The following is a 27203-nucleotide window of genomic DNA, read 5'->3' on the forward strand; positions in this document are numbered from 1 at the left end:
CTACATTTATACTTCTCTCTCTCTCTTACATCTGGCACAATGATAACATCTCCTAAAAGATAAGGTGGATGGACCTCTTGCCATCAGTTTTTTTTTTCTCAGACTCTCATATTATTATCCCAAGACCCCATGGAGTCAAACACTCATCTAGGAGGTCCTTATGTCATACAGACAGCTCATTATATTGTGCCTTAAACACCCAAATTTTCTGCAGATACCACACTCTCAGGCAAGGCATTCCAATCATTCACAACTCTGCTTGCAAAAAACCTGCTTCTCACTCCCCTGCTCACACCCTCCTTATTTAGCTTTCAGGGATGACCTCTGGTTCTCCCCTAATCTCCCAGCATTTTCTGTAAAACCTCTCCAACAATGATCCTATAACCACCCCTTACTAACTTGTAGGTCTCTATCATATCACCCCCTCTTCCTCCTATCCACTAGACTCTGTAAATTGCATCTTCTCAACCTTTCCTCATATTCGACATTCCAGAGATCAAAAACCACCTGACAATACAGATAAGCCTCTGGACCCTTTCCAACGTCTCTTCATCCTTTTGAAAACCAGGTGACCAAATTTGGGCACATGGTAGTCCATGTGTGGCCTAATCAAAGCCTTATACAATGGAACAAGAATCTCCTTACTTCGACAAGTCTGTGTCCTATGCATCATTCGCAGAATTCTTTGTGTTGTTCTCACAATTTTGGCAATGTGTCCCCTAAATTTCCGATCCCTATTTACTTTCGCCCCAAGAACTCTTATATCCTCCACCTCCAACAATAGATCACCACCAAGCATAAATTCTACATCCCATCTTTGTTTCCCAAATTTTAAAACCTTACATTTTGCAACATTGTACTCGCATCTCCATTTCTGTGCCATTCACTCAATTTATTCAAGTCTTCTTGCAAGGCCACAACATCTCTAATCTTCATGGTTCATCCCAACTTTGCATCATCTGCAAACAACTGAATATCTCCATCCAAATCTTTGCAAATATCATTAACATACATATTAAACAGCGATGGCCCTAAAACAGACCCCGGAGGAACACCACTAGTGACTTTCCTCTTCCTGGATATTGCTCCCCCATACACAACTTGCTGATACATATCAGATAACCAATCTCTGATCCAATGCACTAAATATCCAACCCCCATCTGCTCTAGTTTGACTATCAACTTATCATGTGGTAATCTATCAATGCCTTTGCGAAATCTAAGTATATTACTATGTATCCCTCTCCTCTGTTCAAGGAAGCAAGGAAGCAATAAGTAAGTAGATTACTAAAACATGACCTCCCTTTAGCAAATTCATGCTGTCTATCAATGATAATATCATTGTTGTCAACCCAATTCTGGATTCTAGTTCTCACCAACTTCTCCAACAACTTAACCACAACACCTGACAACACAGATAAGCCTGTAATTTGATGCCTGAGTTCTATCACCTCCCCTATGAAACAGCACAATCTTGCCCTCCTTTCATTCCTTTGGAACTTGACCCAGCAAGACTCATATAAAAAAAATATGTCAAGGCAGATGTGAACTCCCTGGCACATTCCTTCAGGATACGTGGTATCAAGTCCAAAAATCTTGGACTTGACAATATCTAATAATATCTATAAAGTTCTTGAATATCTTTCAAGCTGCACTGATTTTTCTTCCAGCTAACTCCTCATTCCATGCTATACCTGCAAGCTGTCTCCTGAGCTCTTCATAATCACCAGCCTTGTAGTTCCACATATACTCTTTTCTCACAGAGGTCCTCACACTGCTGGCAACCACCCAGGTAATCACTGCATGGTCACATGGTCACCAACTGGAGGGTGATTTGACACCTCATTTATAATTACATCCTCTGATGAGATGATCAATTCCAAGACCTTCAATCCTCGTGTGCCCTCTGGTACATACTGTCTGAGGTAGTTGTCCCTCAAAAAATCATTTTCTTTACTTCCAGTTGCTATCTCATCATCCCAGTCTATATTGCCATAGTTAAAATCACCCTTTTCTTATTTGCTTGGCTAATATGATTATACATTTCAGAGTCACTACCATCCACATCACCAGGTCTTTAAAAACATCCAACTAAGTATTTCATTCTATTCACCTCTATCTCACACAGGCCCGGCTGGTAGCATGTGCAAAGTGTGAATATACACAGGTGTCGCAGAAGAAAAGGCACCTAAAAGATGTCAAAAAATATGAGATAAGAGTTTAAACGAATGGTACAGAACGGCACATATAATTATGAATGTACATCGGCTTCCATTCGGGCCCCTTCAGATCTTCCCAGAAACGAACAAATAAATTCTGAAATTGTATCCTGGACCCGATTATATCACTGTAATTTTCGATTAAAATTTACGAAAATATACCTAAAATAGTTCTTTATTTTTTGATGTATCATAAATCAACTTATGATTAATTGTTGAGGGCCATATCCTAATTTTAATCAGATCAGATGCATGTGGTCCGGCCCTAAAAGTAGGCTTACTACTGATAACTCATTCTTCTCAACATTTGAGCCTGTTATATTAGCGGGCTGTTAGGGCAGCATCAGCGACACAAAATAATCGCAACATTGAAGAACTGTTTGCAAATTCATTGATTGCATTGAGAATACTATTGACTTTGCTCGTTTCAGTTGCTAAGGGAGAGAGAACATTTTCTAAATTACAATTAATAAAGAACTACCTGTTATCAAGCATGAGCAAGAAAAACTAAATGGTTTGGCACTAATTTCAATAGAAAATAATATTGCTTAGTCTATCAACATTGATGTACTGTGACAGGATTTCACTAAAATGAAAGCCAGATGAGTCCCTTTTAGCAAAATTAATGTAAAGAATATTTGAATAAATCTCTTAACTTTATATTACTATTATATATTATTTTGAAAATTTATATAACTTGAAAAAATTTGTATAAGCAGCACTAATCTGTAGGTAACATTATACCGTCGAGCGGATTTCATTTGTTTTTCATTTCCTGTTCGTTTTATTCACACTTTATCAAAAAAAAACTTTTTTGGAAAGGCACTGAACATTAATCGCACACACAAGAAAAATACTATGCGCCGGTCCTGATCTCACACCATATTGCCTCAAAACCACTAGCACTATTTCCCTCTTGCATCTCTACTTTGTATGGACTTAATTCTTTCACTATCATCAATAGCACTCTCCCTCTCTTTTTACCCTTTCTATCCTCATGAAACACATCACACCCTTCCATCTCTATTCCTGTCAGGATGTCGTCCTCATCCAACCATGTCTCAGTTATTCCAACAATTTTTGGGTGAAGAGACTCAATTAATGCACCCATTTTATTTGCCTTGTTTCTTACACTTCTAGCATTTGTATACAAACACAGCAGCTTAATCCTGGATCTATAGCTAGTTCCACTGACACCACTTATTTGATGCGATATTCTCCATGCTTAACTTGAGCCATTTCTTTTTCTCCTTATTCGTCTTCTAACCTTCTTCAGATCCAACTGTTTTCCCTTAATCCCAGGTCAACCCCTTTCCTTTTTGTCTACACATGCATTCACATCATATCTATCTTTCTCACGTTGTGTTCCTCTGTCCACCCTGAGCCTCCCCATTTCCCTGTCTGTCTTGTGCACCTGTTCTCTCATTCTCTATACTCATGTCACTCACTTCTTCAATGACAACCACCTCTTCAATCTCTCCTGTTCTTCCACATTGCTTACCACTTGATCAGATTCATTCTCTGCACTCACTTCTCTACCTTCCATCAGCAGTCTCTGCAAGCGCTTCACACCAAAACCACTCAAATGCAGTCCATTGCTCCTATACAGTTCACTTCGTCCTTCAAACTCATTCCACACATTAACAAAATGCACTCCTTTCTCATCACACATTTCTACTAACATATCATTCATAATCCTTGCTCTCTGCCTCATCTCACCACTGTCATACCTGGGCAACATGCTTACTACCTTTCCTATCACACTATTCTCTTTTATCTGTCTCAACAACCTCCTGATATCCAATCTCACGTGTTCTTTGTTTGCAATCAAATCATTTGTACCTATTATAACTACCAACTCTTTTTACTCGCTTACTTCTCATATCTAATGCCTCAATCACATTACTCGTTCTACCTCCAGTAAAACATACTTTATGCATCCTCTCATACAGTCCATCTTTAATAATTGAATCACCATACAACGACACTCGTGAGTCTTTCGTTACCTCTTTTATACCAACATTATTTGTTTTCATTTTCACTCTTCCATACATATCTCGAATTCTCTTAACTTCATTCTGCATCCATTTCATCTCTTGCTTCATCTTACCCAACTTAACTTTTGAATCTTGCATCACATTTGAGCTGTTATTCATTCTTTTGAATTTTCAAACCTTGCATCATACATGCTTGTTCACAGTCAATGCCGCTCGCTACCGTATCTTTAACTGCACTTTTCTTTTTAACTTCTGCCACATTCACATCACCTTAGTCTTTCTTACCATCCCTCATTCTCTTTTCTAACATTTTTTGCTGCTCCTTTACACCGTCCATCTCTATCAGATGAACACTCATTCTCCTCACTGCATTCTCACTACTACCATTTTCAGTTATCAACATATTAGCACTCATCAGTTGTCATTCAGCTCACACTTTGCACACACCCTCCTTCCATCTACCTTAAATATCCACAATTTATCTATATAATGAAATGAGTACATATAACACACCTCACATTTCATGAAACGACCGAAATCAAAAATGAAATCCTGCATGGACAAAGCTGCTGCCATATTGCCTTTGCTGGATAGTATACTAAGCTCTAATTTCAAAGAATTCATAAATTATTATTATTATTATTATTATTCAGGCCTCCATGGAGTCAAAAGACTCATCGTGGGAGGTCCTTCCTAAGAACATAAAGTCTGTCAAGATTCATCGAGGGGAGGTCCCCCCTAAGAAACACAAAAAGTCTATCATACCGCTCCTTAAACTCATTGACCGTTCTCGCTCTCACCACTCCATCAGGCAATGCATTCCACGGTTCAACCACCCTCCACGTAAAGAAACCACTCCCCACCCTCTTGCTCAGAGTTTCCTTTCGTAACTTCCAGGGATGGCCTCTTGTCATCACTCCTTCCGGATGTTCAACCAAGCGAAAGAACTCCTCAGTGTCAACCCTGTAACCACCTCTCAACAGTTTAAAAGTCTCAATCATATCACCTCTCCTTCTTCTATCCATCAAACTCTGCAGTCCACATTCCCTCAGCTGATCCTCATAACTATCCTTGTACAATCCTGAAACCATCTTTGTCATCCGTCTTTGTATCCTTTCCACAGTTAATTTATCCCCTTCAAATCCTGAGGACCAAATCTGAGAACAATGGTCTAAATGTGGTCTGATCAGAGACTTATACAACAGAATGATAACCTTTTTATCTCTGCAGGTCAGTGTCCTTCTCATAATTGCAGCAATCCTCTGCGTTACCTTCACCACCTTTGCAATATGCCCCCTAAATTTCAGGTTTCTATCAATCATCAATCCTAGATCTCTTGTCTCCCCTATTTCCTCCAGTATAACTCCTCCCATAGAGAATGCAGCATCCCATCGATGTTTCCCAAACCTCAAGACCTTACATTTTGCTGCATTAAACTGATAGCCCCATTCATTTGCCCATCTATCTAGCTTATTCAAATCCTCTTGCAGGGCTACCACATCTGCACTATTACTAATAATCCTTCCCAGTTTCGCTTCATCCGCAAACAACTGAATATCTCCTTGCAATCCACTGGCAATGTCATTGATATAAAGGTTAAACAATATAGGTCCTAGTACTGAGCCTTGTGGGACCCCACTTATAACTCTATACCTCCTTGAAACTGCTCCACCATACACAACTCTCTGATACCTATCAGACAGCCAATCCTGAATCCAGTTGACCAATCTGACATCCAGACCCATGTGCTGCAACTTAAATATCAGCTTATCATGTGGCACCTTGTCAAATGCCTTCGCTAAGTCTAAGAAAATTGCAGTATATGCCTTTCCCTCATCTAATGATCTTGCAACTTTATTATAAAAGGCTAGCATATTGCTAAAACAAGAGCACCCTTTCACAAATCCATGTTGACTCTCACAGATAACATTACCCTCATCTGCCCAATGCTGTATACGGTCCCTCACTACTTTCTCCAAGATCTTAACAACTATTGATGACACACAGACTGGCCTATAATTAGACACTTCCAGTCTGTTACCACCCTTATGCAATGGCATTATCTTACCTTCCTTCCATTCCCTGGGCACCTTTCCCGCAGCCAGACTTTCATTGAAAAGTCAGGTTAAAGGCACTGTCAGTTCCCTAGCACATTCTCTCAAAACTCGTGGTGAAATACCATCCAGTCCCAAAGCTTTACTGACATCCAGAGTACTCAGTATCTGAAACACACTCTCCTCCTGTACCTCTAAACCTCGAACCAGCCCTATCCCTCTAACATTAAAACTGACATCTCTAGGATGAAATACTCCAATAAAGTGTTCATTGAACAATTCCACTATGTCCTCTGCATCAGTGACTCTATTCCCATTTTTATCCCACAATATCATTCTTCCACAGTCATTTCTCCTCCTACTGGCCACATAACTAAAAAATTCCCTAGGATTTTATTTGGATCTTAGGGCCAATCTCCTCTCACATTCCAGTTTTGTTTTCCTTACCACACTAGTCACTGTTCTGGCTTGCATCTTATATTCTTCATGAATCTTCTCTTCACCTGTCTCCTTATAGCTCTTCCATAGCCGCTTTTTTGCATGCAATTCCTGTTTAATATTGTTTGTCATCCACTTTACTCCGAATTGTGTCCTCTTCTTCACTCATGGTATACAACTTACCATTGTTGCTAAAAAATATTCTTTCACAATTTCCCACGCACTAATGATATCCCGGAATTCTAATTCCTCCCTCCATGAAACTTCCTGAAGTTGACGTCTAAGACTATTATAATCACCTGCTTTATAATTCCACATAAGTTCCCGTCTCTTTGATACTCCTGCATGTCTATTCATTTTCCAAGTCAAAACCATATGGTCACTCTCTCCAACTGGTGGGAGGAATGTCATCTCAGTTATTATCAACTCTTCTGATGCTATAACCAAATCCAAATTCAAATAAAACTATAAAAAAAAATCCCACACACTAATAGCACTGCAAGCGCACAACTTTTATAACAACTCTTACTCATAAACACACATTTATATACTATTAATTATTTCAAAAAACTTATCTCAAACAGCAGCCCTTTTTACACACTGCTACTTCTCGCAACACTAGCTAGATATAGATAACCAAGGCAGATTTCTCACCATTCCACAGACTATACACTATACACACAGTATACCTCCTCTGAAATTTTGCCAGAAAGACATTGGAAAAATATTCAGTAGCCTTGATAGTAACCCTCCAGTTGTACTAAAAGCTTGTGCTTTAAAACTCGCATCCATCTTGTATTCTCTTCAAGCTCTCATGATCATCTGGCATTTACCCAACTGCTTAAAAGCAGCTTTTATCCAGCATTTTCCCAAAAAGGGAGGTAAACGTCAACCATCGAACTATCTCACCATTGCTCTGACCTGAATATTCTCAAAAATAATGGTAAAGGTCATCAACAGCAAACTGTTTCACTACTTAGAGACCCACCAATTACTTAGTGATCAGCAGTATAGATTTTGCCATACTCGTTCCAGATCAAGAGATCTACAATGGAATTATAGATCTCCTAGCCAAGCTTACCCACTCCAGATACAAGCTATGGAAAAGTTCAAAGAAACTCAAGTGGTCATTCTTGATACTTCCAAGGCATTTGATTGAGTCAGGCTTCATGGCTTTCTTACCAAGGTTTTTATGGTATTCCTCCTTCCTTTTGTGAATCAATTGCTGGCTTCCTATTCAGTCATCTATTGCAGATAATGGTGAATGTTTTCCTTTCATTAGATTTTTCAATTAATGCTGGTGTACCCCAGGGTTGGTTTGGTGCTGTTACCCTACATTCTTCTTTCTATACATCAATAACTTTCTCTCATTGACATCCAATTCTATTTATAGCTTTGCTGATAATAGTATACTCTCCACTTCACTTTTTCATTTTCCAAACTTTGTAGTGCTCAGATAAATTCACACTTCACAAGATCTTCTTTAACCATTGCCTTAAACATTGATCTCCTTGCCATTCTCAAATGGAGTGAGGAACAGCTGGTTGGCAATATTCCTCTTGACAACCAGGATTAGTTTTTTCCCTTCTTGGATTAACTCTCACATATACTCTATCATTGCATAAGACCAACAGTTTCATAGCCTATTCAGCATCCTTTAAAAAAAAAAAAAAAAAAAAAAAAAAAATGGTTAACATTCTTTTTTCATTGTTAACTTTAACATGTTAAGATGGAAAGAATGAGAGGCTAACCCTGGAAGTTCAATGCCTTATATAGAAGAACAACCACTCCTTATTCCTACATGTCAAGGTACTTTTTATCATAGCAGCAATACGATATGATGCAGTTTTTGTAACACTTATGATGTACAATCATAACTTCAATTCACTGTCTACCATCACTTCAAAACCCCAAATCTCATCTACTTCCTGAAGTACTTTTAACTTGGACAAATGAGTGGGGTTGCAGTTTAATATTAATAAATGAAAGCCCACTCATTTGTCCAAGCTAAAAGGCTATTCAAATCTTCCTGTAGCACTCCTGATAATTCTACCTAACTTTGCATCATGGGTAAACATTCGAAGATCCCCAGTCAATCCACAAATATCACTAACAAATTAAATTAAACTGTAGGGGTTCTGAGGCATGCCCTTGATCACCTTCCTTTTCTGAGACACTACTCAATCATACACAACTTGCTGGTATTGTTCAGAGAGTCAATCTCCAATCCATAACCAATATACCTTAGCCAAAGAGATCAAGGGTAATCCCAAAGAGTTCTTCCGCTATGTAGCAAGTAAGAGGAAGAATGACTTCGGAAGGATAACTTTAGTGGGTGCTGATGGTATTGAGGTGACAAAATCAGATGCAATAGTCGAGTTACTGAGTGATCACTTTTCAAAAGTCTATCACCCAAGTGAGGATATCTCTATACCTGTAGCAATAACTAATGAGAGAATTGAAGCTAAAGAATCAGAGGTATTTAATATATTGCAAAATTTAAATGCAAACACTGCTGTAGGCTTAGATGGAATATCAGCTCGGGTGTTGCGTGAATGTGCAAATGAATTGTCAACCCCTCTTACTTGGATAATTAATTTAAGTTTGAACTTTGGTATGGTCCCTAGGGAGTGGAAGTTAGGCAAAGTGGTTCCTTTGCATAAGGGTGGCTATAAAACTGTGGTAGTTAATTACAGACCAATCACCATCTCAGGAGTAGTGGTAAAAGTATTGGAAAAGTTGGTTAAAGACAAAATTCAAGAATGGGTGGATCAGGATATGATACTCTATAGAGGCCAACATGGTTTTGTTAAAGGTAGATCCTGCCTTAGCAATCTATTAACTTTTTATAATAGAATGACATCTGAGTTGAACAAAGGAACTGGCTACACTGGTACTTCTGGATTTTGCTAAGGCTTTTGACAGGATACCCCATGGAACACTGTTATGCAAATTGGAGCTGATGGGAATGGATACTAAATTGGTGATATGGATAGGAGAATGGCTCAGGGAGAGATACCATAAGGTGGTGTATGGAGGAGCCGAGTCCAGAATGAGGCAGGTGACCAATGGTGTGCCTCAGGGTTCTGTGCTTGGGCCATTGTTGTTTAATTTGTATCTAAATGATATAGGAAATGGCTTACAGGGAGATATTCAGTTGTTTGCTGATGATGCAAAGTTGGGTAGCGCAATAAAAAAATCAAGCTGATGTTGAAAGTTTGCAGGATGATTTAAATAAGCTGGTAGAATGGGCAAAAGATAATGGATGTCAGTTCAATGTGGAAAAGTGTAAAGTCATGCATTTTGGGATTAAAAGATTACCAGCTGTGTACTACATTGATGGAACAGTACTCCAAGAGATTGATGAGGCTAGGGACTTAGGGGTGTTGGTAGATAGGGAGATGAAGTTCAGAGGACACATTGCTAAGGTGTCCAAGATTGCACATAGAATTACTTGGTTGTTGAGGAACACACTGATATCCAGTATTATTCCCCTTTATAAAGCATTGATACTTCCACATTTGGATTACTGTGCTCAGGTCTGGTCACCTGGATTCCTTGGAGATGAGGAGGCTGTGGAGAGGGTTCAGAGAAGAGTGACCAAGTTGGTGAGTGATGTAAAAAATGCTCCCTACATTGATAGATTGAGAGCTTGTGGGTTGCAGAGATTGATTGATAGGCAGAGAAGAGGGGATATGATAGAAACATTTAAATTACTGAAAGGTTTTTATAGGATTGATGCAAGGGAAATGTTTCAGCTGTGTGATAGTGATGGAAGAACAAGAGGTCATCCCTGGAAATTAAAGAAGAGTGTGGTTAACAAGGGTGTCAGAAGGAGGTTTTTTGCCTGGAGGGTGGTGAATGAGTGGAATTCATTGCCTGACTTAGTTGTGAGCTCTTCGTCTGTAAATGAATTCAAGAAGAGATATGACAGATATTGTTTTGCTAGTTTGGGTCTCAAACGCAATGAGTCTGCTGACTCCATGGAGATACCCGTAATAATAATAATAATAATAATATAATATCTATTCCGGTCCTCTGCAGCTTGTACACCAACTTATCATGTGATACTCTATTGAATGCTTTTGCAATGTTCAAGAATATCACTGTATATGATTCTCCATTATCCAACACGTTTGTCACCTTATCATAAAACATATGTAGATTGCTAAAACTCGTGCTGACCATTATAGAGAATCTTAAGTCCATCAACCCAATCCTTTATTCTATTGCTAGCCAATTTTTCGACTACAGTCATACAGACCAGTCTATAATTGGAAATTTCTGTTCTCAAACCACACTTGTGGAGTGATATTATTTTGTCTTCTTTCCACTCCTTAGGAAACTTCCTTACTGTAAGACTTTCATTAAATAACCAGGACAAGAGCACGACTAACTCTTTTGTACATTCTTTTATTTCATTCTTTAAAAATACATGGTGATAAGTAATCCACTCCAACAGCCTTGTTAAAATCTAACCCAAGCAACACTTGATTTTTATTTTTTTTAATAAACTAAACACTAATTTTTGAACACTAATGAAGTATTTTATAATTAAACATTATTAAACACTTCATTATTAATAATTATTAAATAATTCCATTATATCATTTGCTATGATTACTCTGCTACCATAACTATCCACAAGCATCAACCTAGCATAATTATTTTTCCTTTTGATTGCCACCTAACAGAAAAATTTTCTTGGATTAGCTTTCACCTGACTGGCCAATCTCCTCTCATATTCTACATTTTCTTTTTAAGCATGCTTGTCACTTTTCTGGTCTGTGCTTTTAATGTATTCACTGCAAACTATCTTGTATGCTTCCTCTATAACAACTTCTTTTTTAACACTGCTTGCTTGATTTCACCATTCATCCATCTCAATCCTACTCTATTTATTCACTTAAATTTTAGTTTGCAGTTATAAGGGGGATTTTAATTATTATTTTTAAGAAAAGATAGCGTACACATGGCACCGATAAAAAAAAAATGGCGGCCAGGTCGCCATGCTTGCTTAAGAGTTTTGATGTAAAAGAATTTATGCAATGTGCTGTCTGTGAGATGTATGCCTTGCGAAGAGCGGTAGGAGTCTGGTTAGAAAGTGATAGTGGAGTTAATATGTGTAGAAAGTGTAAAGAGAATGAGGACTTCAAGCGTGTTTCGTGTATCGAGACTGATATCGTTAACGGTAGTCAGAATGTAGAAAATGGCGGTGTACTAGAGAATTGCGTGGTAGTGCCAGATATGTGTGAGAGCGTCGCTGAAAGTGTAAATGAAGGTAGAAACACCGAAGGAATGGATGATTTGATCGATAATGAAAATGGTGAGATAAATGCGAGTAGCGAAATTGCCCGTAGAAGAAATGAATGGAAGGAGGGTAATTATTATGGGTGATTTCAATTATGGTAACATTGACTGGAAAGAGGAGAGGGCACATGGGAGGAAGGAATTGGATTTTATGCAGTTATTAAGGGACAACTATCTACGGCAACATGTATTGGAAAATACCAGGGGGCAGAGAGTGCTGGACCTAGTAATTGCAACTGAGAATGTAGCTGTAACAAACATGACCATGTTGCCACCAATTGGTGAGAGTGACCATAAGGTCATGACTTGGGAGGTGGCTAAAGGAGTCGAATTTACAATTAAGACAGGGTATATGTGGAATTACCGGGCTGGTAAGTATGACAAGCTTAGGTGTGTGCTTGGCTCAATGCCATGGCATGTAAAACTGCAAGGGCTGGATGTTGATGGTGCATGGGAGGCGGTTAAGAACTGTTTGCAGGAGGCAATGGTTGACTGTATACCAAGAGTCCGAATAATAAATCAGGTAGGGGTTAAATGGATGAATAACACTATTAAGCTTGAGCTGCAAAAAAAGAAACAATTGTGGAGGGAATTTAAGGAGAAGGGTGACCATCAGGTGCATGAACAGTATAAAGCTCAGGCCAGGATGGTAACAAGGGTGGTAAGAAATGCAAAAGCAGATTACGAAAGGAAATTGGCCATGCAGGCTAAAGAGAATCCCAAACAGTTTTTTCAATATGTTGCAAGTAAAAGGAAAAATGCTCATGGTAGAATGATCTTAAAAAATGCTGAGGGTAGGGAGGTAACTGAATCAGTCGATGTTGTGGAATTACTGAGCGAGCACTTTGCAAGAGTATATCATCCAGGTGGTGGCTTTGCGGAAATGGAGGAACCAACAGCTTATACTGGAATTGTGATGAATGAGGTAGAGGTAACTAGTCTATTACAGAACCTCAATGTCAATACATCTGTGGGATTGGATGGTATACCAGCTCGTGTCGTACGTGAAGCGGCCAAAGAATTGTCAGTGCCCTTGACCATTATGTTTAATTTGAGCCTCAGGACTGGGTCAGTCCCAAGGGGGTGGAAAGAGGGGAAAATAGTTCCACTGCACAAAGGTGGTTCCAAGGCTGCTGTTGAAAATTACCGGCCAATCAGCATAACAGGAATCATTATCAAGGTCTTAGAGAAAATAGTCAAGAGGAAAATACAAGATTGGATAGAAGAAAATGGGATACTGTATCGGGGACAGCATGGTTTTGTGAAGGGTAGGTCATGCCTCAGTAACTTGCTCACGTATTATAACACAGTGACGGCTGAACTGGATAAGGGTAATGGGTTTACAGTGATTCTGCTGGACCTTGCTAAGGCCTTTGACAGGATACCACATGGAATTCTAATCAGTAAATTGCAGCATATGGGAATGGACATAGGGTTGGTGAGATGGATAGGAGGGTGGTTGACGGAGAGATATCAGAGAGTGGTTTACTCAGGAGTAGAGTCCACAAGACGGCCTGTGACTAGTGGTGTACCACAAGGATCTGTTCTTGGACCACTGCTGTTTAATTTGTTCATAAATGATATAGGAAAGGATCTGAGAGGAACAGTTCATTTGTTTGCGGATGATGCGAAGTTGGGTAGGGCAATAGTGAATGCAGATGACATCAAAATTTTGCAGGATGATTTGGATAGATTGGAGGTCTGGGCTAGGGAGAATGGATGTCAATTTAATGTGGCAAAATGTAAGGTTATGCATTTTGGGGTGAAAAGATGGGAGGCAGTTTACTGCATTGGTGGAACCGTGCTCCAGGAAATTGATGAGGCACGAGATTTAGGAGTGTTGGTGGATAAGGAATTGAAATTTAGGGGACACATTGCAAAAGTGGCCAAATCAGCTCATCAAATCACTTGGTTGCTGAAGAATACGTTGACAAGCAGAGACAAGCAGGTTATTGTTCCTCTGTATCGAGCCTTGATAAGACCTCATCTCGACTACTGTGCTCAGATTTGGTCACCTAGGTTTCTTCTTGATGGGGAGGAGGTGGAGAGGATCCAGAGGCGAGTGACCAAGATGATAGCAGGTCTGTGGAATGAACTGTATGAGAACAGGTTGAGGATTTGTGGGTTGCAAGAATTGGTTGATAGGCGGAGGAGGGGAGATATGATTGAGACATTCAAATTACTGAAGGGTTTCTTTAAAATTAATTCAGAAGATATTTTTGAGAACAGGGCTGGTTGTGGGAGGACTAGGGGACATCCATGTAAACTGGGCAAAAGTGTGGTTAGTAAAGGTGTTAGAGCTGGGTTCTTTACTTTTAGAGTAGTGAATGAGTGGAATGCGCTCCCTGAGTCTGTGGTGGATGCTGTGACAGTGAATGAGTTTAAGGCGAGGTATGATAGATACTGTATGAATGTCGAATAGTTGTGATGAAAATGATTTGGGGCCTCCCTCGATGAGTCAAATGACTCCCTGGAGTTGCCCGTAATAATAATAATAATAATAATAATAATAATAATAATAATAAATGCCTAGAACAAAGATGACATTAAAGCAACTGATATAACCACAAGAAATAACATATGGGGATATAAGAATATAAGAACATAAGTTACCTTCATAACTCTGCTACTCGTATGTTCTTTTGAACATGCAACATGCAAATATAGCAGATTAATATCGTTTTTGTTCTAGGTGTTTATCAGAAGTTCTCAGCACCCCCCCCCCCACGTATGCATTGACTGTGTTAGATACTGCCTTATCGTTTTCCATGCACTGTCAAAATCCTTTTTACACAATTCATCAACTCAATGTATTGATGTTAGTTGACTATGAAGCTTCTCATAATCACCCATCTTATAGTTCCACATATAGACCTTCTCGATAACAACTTTTTCCTGTTTGACTACCTTCAACCAGTACCTCGTGATCACTTTCACCAACACGAGGCAGTGCTAATACCTCATTCACAACTGCATCTTGTGAGGATGCAGTTGTGAATGAGGTATTAGCACTGCACCAAATCTAACACCGATAAACTTTGTGGTGTGCTTCCATCGCATGCTGCTTTAGATGTAAGTAATAAAGTAACACGTAAAAACCACAGTGATATCTTTAATCTTATCAAAATTTAATCTTATCAAAATGAACCAATAGGAGACGAATATACGGGCACTTTGAGTGTTCGTGCTTCCTATAAGATTCATTCTCTGTACTCACTTCGGCTAGGGCAACTCTTAGTATGGCAGCGAGTGTATTCCCGCAAACTCTCTGGTCAATTTTCACATGAAACTTTCATAGTTTCTGTATTCAGCTTTGAAATAATTTTGGATTTAATATACACTTAATCTATATAATATACAAACAACTTAAAAACTTCATTAAACTTACTTGTACACAGCTCTTTTGTCTGCTTCAAACTGTGCTTGAGCTTGTGGGTCAAGCATGGATGGGGCACTAGGTCCTGCAGGCACAATGCCCTGTCCTGCTCCAATGGCAACTTCTGGTACATCACTGCACTGTCCAATCATAGGATGTGTGGGCTCTTGATATGCTGGTATACTGGGAGGAATGCCTGCTATGTTCTGGGTTGTGCCTGGAGAAGGCTCCTGCATATCTGAATGGCACACACATAAACTGTTTAAAAATATAAAAAAATAATAATAAATAAATAAAAATAATATATAGACACATATTATTATTATTACTCTCCATGGAGTCGGCAGACTCATCACAGGAGGTTCATTCAACTGACAACATATCTATCATACTGAATCTTTAAATCCTTAACACTCCCTGCATTAACAACATATTCTAGCAATAGATTCTATTCACTGATAATTCTGCGTGTAAAAAATCTACTCCTCATACCCCTCATCACCACACTCTTACACAACTTCCAGGGATGGCATCTGGTTCTTCCCTCTCACCTTCTAATCTTTTTATAATCCCATCTGGATTAATCTGATAAAATTCCCTCACTAAAATAAACAGTTCTATCCTATCGTATCACCTCTTTTCCTACTACCTACTAAAAACTCTGCAGTCCACATTTCTTCAACCTCTCTCCATAGCCAGCATTCTGATATCAGAATGTCAGTGCTAATAGTGGCTAAGACAATATCAGGATTCCAGAGTCCTGATATTGTCTTAGCCACTCCTCTCTGGATCCTTTCCAATGTTTCCACATCACATTGAAAACCAGGTAACCAAATCTGAGCACAAGTGCAGCCTGACCAGTGCTTTGTACAGTGACACAACCATCTCCTTATCTTAGAGTACTTCTTATCATAGCAGAACGACAATGTGCAGTCTTTGCAACACCTGAAATATGTCCTCTAAACTTCAGTCTGCTATCAACCATCATTCTCAAATCTCATCCACTTCCTGCAGTACAGCACCATCAACATAGTACACAGCTGTATATTTCTGCACTTCAAAATGCAACACCTTGCACTTATACAAGTAACACACACACACACACACACACACACAGACTGACATAGCAGCACGACAATGTGCAGTCTTTGCAATATGTCCTCTAAACTTCAGTCTGCTGTCAACCATCATTCTCAAATCTCATCCACTTCCTGCAGCACAGCACCATCAACATAGTACACAGCTGTATATTTCTGCACTTCAAAATGCACTTATACAAGTAAAACACACACACACACACACACACACACACACACACACACACACACACACACACACACACACACACACACACACACACAGTTGTTGGTATGGCTAATCTTCATCCTTCCATAATTATTCTTCCTCCTGCTTGCTACATAACAAAATAATTACCTTGAATTTCCTTTGTCATGATTTGCCAATGGTGCACTCATACTGCATTCCCCACCCATTTACCATGCCAGTCATTTTTCTAGCCTGCATTTTATACTTCTCATAACATCTGATCATTCCTTGTTATCTTTAACATGGGTTCTGCCCACAAAAGATTTACTCGTAAACCTACAGTACATACACCCTTCGACTGGAAAAGACCTGGGTTCGATTCTTGTCACGACAAGGGAAGTCCTTATATGGGCTTCTTCAATTGAAGATGAGTTAGCCAATCTCATATGGAGATAGCAGGGTTTTTTCTCCTGGAAATGCAGGTTTTCATTCCCGTGTACAGACAAATCGGCTGTCAGAACACACACAATTTACAGATAAAAAATACTATTGTCGGTGATGATGATGATGGGCAGTAGATGCCATTGATGGTAGTAGTAGTAGTGTCGTAGTTGGAGAATTAAGTAGTAGTGGAGAGCCTTCCCACGATGTGTCCTTGGACTCCCTGGAGGTGTCATGTAATAATAATAATACACTTGTACCATGGGTGGGCTTAGATTTTTTTTTTTTTTTTTGCAACCTTGCTCAAGAGACATAGAACTTTTCCAAGCCGCTTCAGACCTCTTATAAGCAGGGTGATCTAATACCTGGCAATGAAATTCATCTCCACCTAAACACAATGCCAAACATCCATGCCCACAGCAGGATTTGAACCCACAACCTGTTGGTTGGAGATCAGATATAGTAACTACTCAACCAAATAGACCTTATTTTTCTACTTTTTTTTACCTAACTTTGATACTCATTTATTTCATACCAACCTTTATTTGCCTAAATCTTGTTATATAGCTGTACAATAATTTATCAAATGTGTTCTAATTAATTCTCAGAATCTATCAGGTTCTCTTTTTCTCATGGTTTACCAACTTGTAGTATTGATATCAATTGACTACAGAGCTTTCTATAATCACCTGCTTTATTAGAATTCAATATATCTTTCTTGACTGAAACTTTCCTCTGCTCAGACACCTACCAAGTCGGTAGCTGATAACTGTCACCAACTGGTGGCAGTATTCAAATCTCATTCAAGTACAGCTTGTGAAGTTATAAAATTCAGTGCACTAAAACGTTATGCTACTTCTCTCATATGCTGCAAAAGACTTCGCTTTAAAAAATTCATTTTTTTTTTTTTTTTGTTCAGTTCTCTCTTTGTCTTCCTCAGTTCCAATGCATATTCACATAATTAGCATCTCCAATAAAGATCACGCTTAGTTCCTAAAAAATATGTTAAAGAAATTAGAGTTCTATCGATCTGGCTGTTTTAATGAAAGTCTTACAAGTGGAAGAGTTCCAAAGGAGTAGCAAGATGGTACGATAGTGCCCAATGCACAAGGTACAGGTGGAAAAATTAAAAATCTTAGGCAGAATTTCACCCGAAGACCAAGTGGCTGAAGTACCTTCATATTCAGAAATGCCTTTAACATGAAGAATGGTTACACAGTTGAGTTCCTTTAGAGGGTAGAAAAGGAAATACACACTGATCATTATATTCATATCAATTCAAAAACCTGGCAGCGGAAGAATTCTCATCCATTAAGTCCATACCTTCTGCTCCAGTAATGCTTACTATATATCACGAAACATCAAATCTACTTCCATGCTTAACTGTTTCAATAAGTCTTTTATCAACAAAAGCATAAACTATGATCTGCTATTCTTCAGCCTTTCAAGAAGCAATTATATAGCCATGTGGGCATCTGCAGAGGGGGCAAATGGGGCGCTTCCTCCCAGTATTGAGTAAAACATTCCAAAATTATCATCGTAAAAGTGATTCACAAGTAACCTTACACCCTCGACCATGGGACGCTTTGTCTTAAAATTTTATTACAGGTTGGTTGGTTTCAGCCCTCGACAAGGTAACCACAGAATACATGTTTCATCTAGTACAGCAATAAAACACGTGCTCCTGTTTTTGGTTCATCTTTTTCTAATTTGTGAAAAAAAAATTTATTACTGTTGTGAACAGCAACTAATTCATTTGCCCTCTGTGTCTAGTGAGGCATTGAGTAAAGTGTGAAATTTATAGTGAAACAAATTTGAAAAGAAAAATGCATTTTTAAAAGGTAAGTGTATGTAATTTAATATTATTTTACTTGTTAATTTTATGTTTTTTTGCTTTTAAACTGAAATAATTTAATTTAGGATTTTGGGATTAATTAATTAATCCCAAAGGTCCACTATCTCGGAAATGCACTTTATTATTATTATTATTCAGGCCTCCAAGGAATCAAGCCTCATCGCGGGAGGTCCTTCCTAGGAAACACAAAAAACACAAAGTCTATCAAGACTCATTGTGGGAGGTCCCCCCCCTCCAGGAAACAAAGCCTATCATACCACTCCTTAAACTCATTGACCGTTCCCACTCTCACACTCTATCAAGCAATGCATTCCACGGTTCAACCACCCTCCATGCAAAGAAACCACTCCTCACCCTCTTGCTCACAGTTTCTTTTGTAACTTCCAGGGATGGCCCCTTTTCATAGCTCCTTCCAGCTGTTCAACCAAGAGAAAGAGCCCCCCAGGTCAACCCTGTAACAACCTCTCAACAGTTTAAAAGTCTCAATCATATCACCTCTCTTATCAGGTTTATGTATGATTAGTGTGCATAGGAAGAAACTGGAAGAGGAAGCGATAATAAAGAAGAAATTTATTGAAAATGTCATCAATTTTTATTTGATTCAATTTAAGTTGATTTTTAATAAAATATGCTGGTCAATTTTTTTATATACGAAATTGTGCTAAAAATACAATTTACGGTATTTAGAAATAGAGGCAACAATGTGGTATGAAAAATGGACAAATTTTCCTTTGACTGATATTCCCCAAAGTTGCAAAGTTTTGGAACATTGCGACTATTTCCTTTCTATTAATTCAGCAATAACTATTGGTATGACATTACCTGTTATGACCTGTACCATTGAAAGAAGTTTCAGCACCTTGAGACGTGTGAAAACATGGTTAAGGTCGACTATCTGAGAAACGCGCTTATCGGGTTTATGTATGATTAGTGCGCACAGGACAAAACTAGAAGAGGAAGCGGTAATAAAGAAGAAATTTATTGAAAGTGTCATCAATAGGTTTGCAAGTGATAGATGGAGAATTCAATTCTTATACGATACGAGATTATTGAAATTATTATATATATATATATAATTAATTCTTGTTTCCTTTATATTGTAAATTTATATGTGTTTTTGTATCGATGTAATACTATATTCTATAATCTACTTGTGAAGAAAAAAAAATTAAATAATTAAATAAAAATTTATTGATGTAATTATCTCCAAGCTTTGCCCGCCCCACCTGGAAAATTTTCTGCAGACGCCCATGTAGCCATTCCTTATATTAAAGGCATTTCTGAATATACTGAGAAGATACTTCAGCCTCTTGGTCTTCAAGATGAGATTCTGCCTAGACCATAAACGGTCATGGGAGAATACCAAACTTATAGAAAAATTATATAAGGAGAGATGCGAAACGTGACTACATCACCATAATCTCAATGGCTCTGATGGATTATCTTGTGAGAGTTAGGAGTACTACAATATCCACAATATTTTTTTATATATATCTGGTCTGCACACACACCGAGTGCCCTCTTCTGGATAGAATTGAGTAATCTTAGAGAGGATTTTGGTGCACCAGATATGGACTTTGCATAGAGTTAGCAGCTGTGAAGTAGTGTCTTGTGCAAAAAAGTACACCAAGTTTTTTGGTGGCTGCAGAAGCTATAGTTGAAATGTGGTTGTGCCAGGAAAGACAGGAAGTGCAGATCATGTTTCAATATCCCAGTATTATTGAAGGTAAGAGGGAGGGATATAAGTTCTTTCTTGCAAGAGATCAGACAGAACTGAGTTTTGGTGGCATTGAAGTTTACAAGGTTGCCTTGCCCCACTGAGATATAGCTAGTAGATCTGAGTTCAGGTCCCTGGTCATGGTAGATCTTGAAGATTCTAATATTTGAGCACTAACAAGTTTGTCAAATGAAGAGGAGGAATAAAGATTCTTCAGTCCTGTGAGGATGATTTCTGTTATTCACCCTGAGCAGCTGTTTGGATCAGAAAAACTGAAGCAGTAGTCGGACCATGGGAAAGAGGAATAGAAGTCAAGGTCCTTCCAGTTGGCACCCCTTTTAGTGATAAAGGATATGAGACTGTGAACTGGTGGGCGTAGGTTGTTCTGCAGCAAAAGAGACTTGGATGAGGTTGAGGTCCGAGTTTCGAAGAAGAGTATGGTGAGGACAACCTAGCAGACTACTGCAATGATAAGAACCAAGCAGTAATAATGATATGATATGATAGCACATCATAGTCTGCATGTGCAGATATGGTCATATGGATCATGTGCAGATGTGGTCATCTGGATTTTGAGGATATGAAGAAACTTTAAAGGAATGCAAATCAGATAGTAAAGATAATATTAGTCCTCAGAATGTCTATTATGTGAAGAGTTGGAGAGAATGTAATTTGCAGTTTCATGGATAGAAATATATTAGTTGTTGAGAGGTATTTCCTCTCAACAACTAATACTGGAAAAAAAATTTAAAGGGCAGAACATGAGGAAAGGGCCATATCCTGAATAAACTAGATTTTTTGCATGAGATTATGTATGGATGTCAACACAGATTTCTTAATGGAGAATCTTGTTTTGGTAATCTGGTCAGATTTTAGGATAAATTAACAATATTGGTTGATGAGGAGAATGCATGTACTGGGAAATTCCTCATCATCATATTCCTGCCATGTACCCACAAGGGGTGTACAGGATATAATAGTACTACACATGAAAAAATTATATCATTACTAACTTCCTATCTACAATTTTCCTCCAAATCAGTCTGTTACTTGTCAAGACTCCAACATTATCAGATCTTATATTTCTATCGTCTAAGGCACTTTGTACCGTATCAATCCACCTATATCTTGGTCTTCCTCTGGGTTGTCTTGCTGCCAACCTGGCAGAGAACACTTGTTTTGCTAATCTTTCCTCGCGAATTCTGTTTAGGTGACCATACCACCTGAGATTAGCTCTGCTAATGCATTCCTGGATGCAGACAATGTCAAGTTCTTTCCTAATATCCTCATTTTTAATATGATATTGCCATTGATGTCATCTGTTCACGTCTTTCTCAGGACTCTCATATCTGCGGTCTCTAGTCTTTGGTCAAGTGTTTTACTTCTGACCCAGCTCTCAGATCCATAAGTTAACACTGGTTTGAACACTGTCTTGTATACAGCTAATTTAGTGTTCCGACTAATTTCTCTCTTATTCCATATGAATTTATTCAATTGACTTCCCGCCATACCAGCTTTGCTGATTCTGTTGTCTATTTCTATATTTAATTTACCATCTTCAGTAAAAATTGTGCCTAAGTAGCTGAAATGTTTTACTTGTTCCACAGGTTCTCCATTCACAACACAGTTGACATTTTCAATGATTCTGCCTATTTTCATTGTCTTTGTCTTTTTATTGCTGACCTTCATACCATATCTATTACAACAGCTATTCAATTTAGTCAGAGAATCTTGCAGACTTGTAGTGGATTTATTTAGAAGTATAACATCATCCACATAAAGCAAAGCACTGACATTAACATCTCCAATTTTGATATCATGTTTAATACCACTTTCCTTCATAATGTGATCCATATAGATAATGAATAACAGAGGGGATAATGTACATCCTTGTCTCACACCAGATTTAACATTAAACCATCTTCCTGTACTTCCTTCAATTCTAACTGCTGACTTACAACTCAAATAAAGACTAAGTATTGCTTGATATAATGCCCCATTGACACCATATAACTGCAGCGTATTGAATAGCTTCTCTCTCTTGGAACCTTATCATATGCCTTTTCCAAATCAACAAAACTTAAATACAGATCTTTGTTATATTCCCATGCTTTCTTCAACTAATTGTCGTAAAGTGAAGATCTGATCCTGACAGCCTCTGTTTGGCCTGAATCCAGCTTGTTCTTCACCAAGCTTTTCTTCCACAATTCTTCTCAACCGTTTCTCAAGTATACTTGCATAGATTTTGCCAGGAACACTCAGTAGGGAAATACCTCTGTAATTCTCAAATTCAGCTTTATTTCCCTTTTTATATATGGGTACTATGAGAGCTCTACTCCAATCATCGGGAATTCGTCCCTCTGTCCAGGCTTTCTGAACTATGCAGTGCAGCCACTGTAAGACTCTTATACCACCATACTTCAGCATTTCTGGTCGAATATCATCTACTCCAGCTGCCTTTCCACATTTCAATCCTTTGATGGCTTTTTCTACTTCAAGTATGGATATGTATTCCTGCCTGCATGCCTGGTAAGTGTTTTTTACCACTGTGCTATCATCGCTGCTTGTTTCATTTAGCAGTTTTTCAAAGTAATTACTCCATACTTCAAGGATATCTTTTTCTCCAGTTTTCATGTCACCTTTATCATCTCTAACTCCTTTTACAGCACTCTTTCTTCCATTCCTAAGCTTCTTCAACAACCTCCAGAATATTTTGCCACCTTCTTGATATTTATTTTCTATATTCTTGCCAAAGTCCTCCCATGATTTTTGTTTAGCTAGTTTTACACAGTGTTTAGCATTCTTGCATTTGTCTCTATATTCTCTAAGAGCACAAGCTGACTTATTTGACAGGAACTTTTGATATGCTTTCTTCTTCTTTTCCTTCACTGCCTCTTTAACTTCCTGTGTTCACCAGGGAGTTCTGATTTTTTTTATCCTTGCAGACAACCTCACCACATGCCTCTCTGGCAGAATCAATCAATGTTTTCTTCAGAGTTTGCCACTGAATCTCCAAGGTTTGATTCCTGTTCTCAAACTCTTTCATTTTTTCTTCAATAATCTTTGTGTATTTTAGTCTACAGTTCACATCTGAGAGCTGCTCAACTTTTATTCACTTTAAAACTTTCTTACATGTTATTCTTTTCAATATGAAATTCAATTTTATCCTGCTCAAGACTAAATAGTGATCACTTTCAATTTGAAATCCTCTGTACACTCTGGTGTCCTGCATCAGGGAGAAAATATCACTATCAACAATAACATAGTCAATGAGACTTTTCTTATTCCTAGCCTCTTCTCTCCATGTGAATTTGTGCACATTTTTATGTTGGAATATGGTGTTAGTAATAACCAGTCCATGTCCTGAGCAGAAATCCAACAGATATTTGCCATTATTATTAGCTTTGCTCTTTTCTCCAAATTTTCACAAAATATTTTTGTATGTCTCACAATCATTTTCTACTCTGCTATTTAGATCCCCAACAAGGACCAACTTTTCCTTTTTCATTGTGTCAGTTGCTTTTTCTAAAGCCTCAAAAAATTCCTCCACTTCTACCTTAGTAGAACCTTCTGTGGGACCATAGGCACAAATAAGTCTCATTGTCCAGTTCCCCATTCTCATGTTTGCCCACATCACTCTACTTGAGACTGTCTGCCATTCAAGAAGATTAGCCTCGTATTTTGTGTTGAATACTATGGCTACTCCTTCTTTTCCTTGATTGTCATTGCCTGAATATAACATTTGTATTTATTGCTCAGAGAGATCTCACCAGTTTTGGTCTTTTTTGTTTCAGTCACCCCTATTATGTCGATCTGGTACTTATCTAATTCCTCAGCTAGCTCCATTTCTTTGCCATTCAGGCTTCTTACGTTGATAGTACCGACCTTTAACTCTGGTGATGTTGAGTTGGGGTTTGTTTTCAGATTTGTTCCAGTAGCTGACTTTTTGCTGTTTGCCCTGGCGAAAAGAACGTGGGCCTTGTTTAACCGGGCGACGCCCCAGCCGGCATGAAATTTTGTCATGTTGTACCATCATTTTTAATTTGGTTTAACCAATAAGAATACAATTTGGTCGGCTAAATCCCAAATTGCCAGCCCATCCTCGTTCGTTCAGTATCCAAGTACATACCCAACAGGGTGCACCACAAGAAGTTGAGGATTGGATGTTAGGTCAGAAGCCCTAGTCGGTTCTCCGCATTCCTTTAAAGGCTATGTGGAGGTCTCCTCTCAGTTATACAGCTTTGACCCTTAAGCACCACCTGGGAAATTCCTAGATTTTTTTAAAAGCATTTGAAAGTTACAACAAACAGGTTTAGATTTTATTTTTTTTTTTTTTTAAGATTGATCCCATACCCAAGTAGAGGGACCTATAAGAACATCAGTGCTGTGTGTGGATTGCAGATGATGACTGAGATAGAAGTTTACTGATGTTTTTTATCTTTGAAGAGTTGCAGGTTGTAGTTGTTTGATAATACTTCATGAGGAAGGCTGCTCCAGAGCATAGAGATGGAATAAAAAGGGAAGAAGAGAAGTGGGTTCGGTGTGCTTGCAATTTCACAGTATACGGATGCTGTGCAACTCTTGTATTAACAAGTGCAACAGAAAGCGGAGGATGATAGTTCAAAATTCACTGGAGCAGTGACCATGGAAGTACCTGTAGAATAGACAGTGCTGAAACACTGCACCTGTGAGATAGAGGTTCAAGTGAATCTGTAAGAGAGGGATCATCTATGAGCCTAATTTCTTGCGTCTGGACAGCATCAAGGAATTTAAGGGAAGTTTTAGGTGCACCACCCCAAACACGTGAGCAGCATTCTAAACATTGGTGGATTTGGGATTTCCAAATAGTTAGAGTTGGTTGGGTATAAAATACTCTTGTTAATGAAAGAGAATGCCAAGTTTCTTGGATGCTGAAAAGGCTACTGATGTGATGTGCTTATGCCAGGAAAGACTGAAGGTAAACATTAGTCCAAGCAAAGAGATCAGATTTTGTTGGTGATTTGTGTATTACTGAGGGTATTCTTTCTGCATATTCTTTCTGTAATAGTTCATCTTCACCATCCTAGTCAAAAGGCTGGAACTATTAAAACATTAGTACACTGGCCATTCGTTATGTTGTTTAGACGAACTGTTACAGAAAGAATTACAACATATTAATTCCACATTTTTATCTAATGATTTTAAGGATTCTTTCATCAAAATAGCTTTTAACAGTTATGGTATTTCTACCTCTTCAAATACAGAAGAAATAACCCTAATTCCTATCCCTTATGTGCATGGCATTAGTGAATGCATAGCAATAATTTTAAAACCACTGAATATTTTTGTTGCCTTCTGCCCCATCAGAAAAATTTCCACCTTTCTCACTCTCCTAAGGATAAGCTTCCACCTCTCAATTATCCAGGCATCTACCAGATTCCTTGCGCTTGTGGGTTATTTTGGACAACAGAAAGATCTGCTTTTATTGGGCTAGAAGAATAAGAGTGTTATAGAAAATACAAGCCTGAATAATCTGGACTTGCAGAGCATGCTATCGACACTAAACATATATACAGTTCACTGGAACAAGACAAGAGTTCATAAAAGTCATTTCCTCACAGAATGGCTTTATAAAGAAACATGTGAAACTTAAACAGATCTGATCTATGTTTATCCCTTTGTGGGAGATAGGAAAGATTAGCTGATTTAAAAAAAGTACTAACTTTATTTTGTCTAAATATATATTAATTTTTTTTTTTTCAAATAAGTTAGGAAGTTATTGACCTTTTATAGTTATCTCACATTAGCTACTTACAGTAGGTGGCACTTTTAGAATTGTCTGTTATTGTTTAATTGTCATTCTGTGATCTTGTACTGATGATGCCTATGATACTTAGGCAAAAATTTTACATTAATAAAGGGTAGACACGGAGAGTTGTAGAGTAGGTGCCCTCCCTCGATGAGTCTTTGGAGGTGTCATAATATTAATAATTTTATTGTAAATTTCATGTAAAAACTTTATTTAATAGTTTTTACATGAAAAACTATTCCTCCAGTTTTATAATTCTTGAGATTTTTCATATGGTAGAATGAGGGAAAGGAACATGGATAAGTGGCCATCTCTAGAAGTTACAAAAGGAAACAGTGAGTTAAAGTGTAAGAAGTAAGTTTTTTCTTGTATGGAGAATGGTAGAAGCATGGAATGCATTGCCTGAGAGATGTGCAAATGGTGAATTTGTTTAAGGAGTGGAACAACAGACTGTATTGACTAGTGTTGACCTCCCACGATGAGTCTTGTGACTCCATGAAGGTGAAAAAGACAATAATAATAAAATCAGCTTGAACAATAATGGTTTAAACATTGATCCTGGGGTACACCACTGGTTACCTTAAATCTAGCAGATTCACACCCACCATATACAACTTTCTGATACCTGTTCATTAGCCATCCAATTTATCCAAGTTAACAGTTTATATTTCAATCCCATATTCCCCAGTTATCAGCCTATTTCTGTATGCAAGTTCTCACCAACTTCTCTAAAATCTTCACC

At 38.2% G+C, this 27203-nt stretch overlaps 1 protein-coding gene across 1 annotated transcript in view; it reads right to left on the reverse strand.

Moving 5' to 3' along the window:
* LOC150093923 (homeobox protein PKNOX2-like) overlaps positions 1–27203 on the reverse strand; it is a 134239-nt gene that overhangs the window by 97236 nt on the left and 9800 nt on the right. Inside the window, 1 exon segment of the mRNA XM_090412922.1 lies at positions 15407–15652. Within this exon segment, the coding sequence (XP_090269048.1) occupies positions 15407–15652 (246 nt within the window).

This window comes from Typopeltis vanoorti, chromosome 23, assembly GCF_054136105.1.
Source record: "Typopeltis vanoorti isolate ZY-2024b chromosome 23, IOZ_Tvanoo_1.0, whole genome shotgun sequence".
NCBI lineage: Eukaryota > Metazoa > Arthropoda > Arachnida > Uropygi > Thelyphonidae > Typopeltis > Typopeltis vanoorti.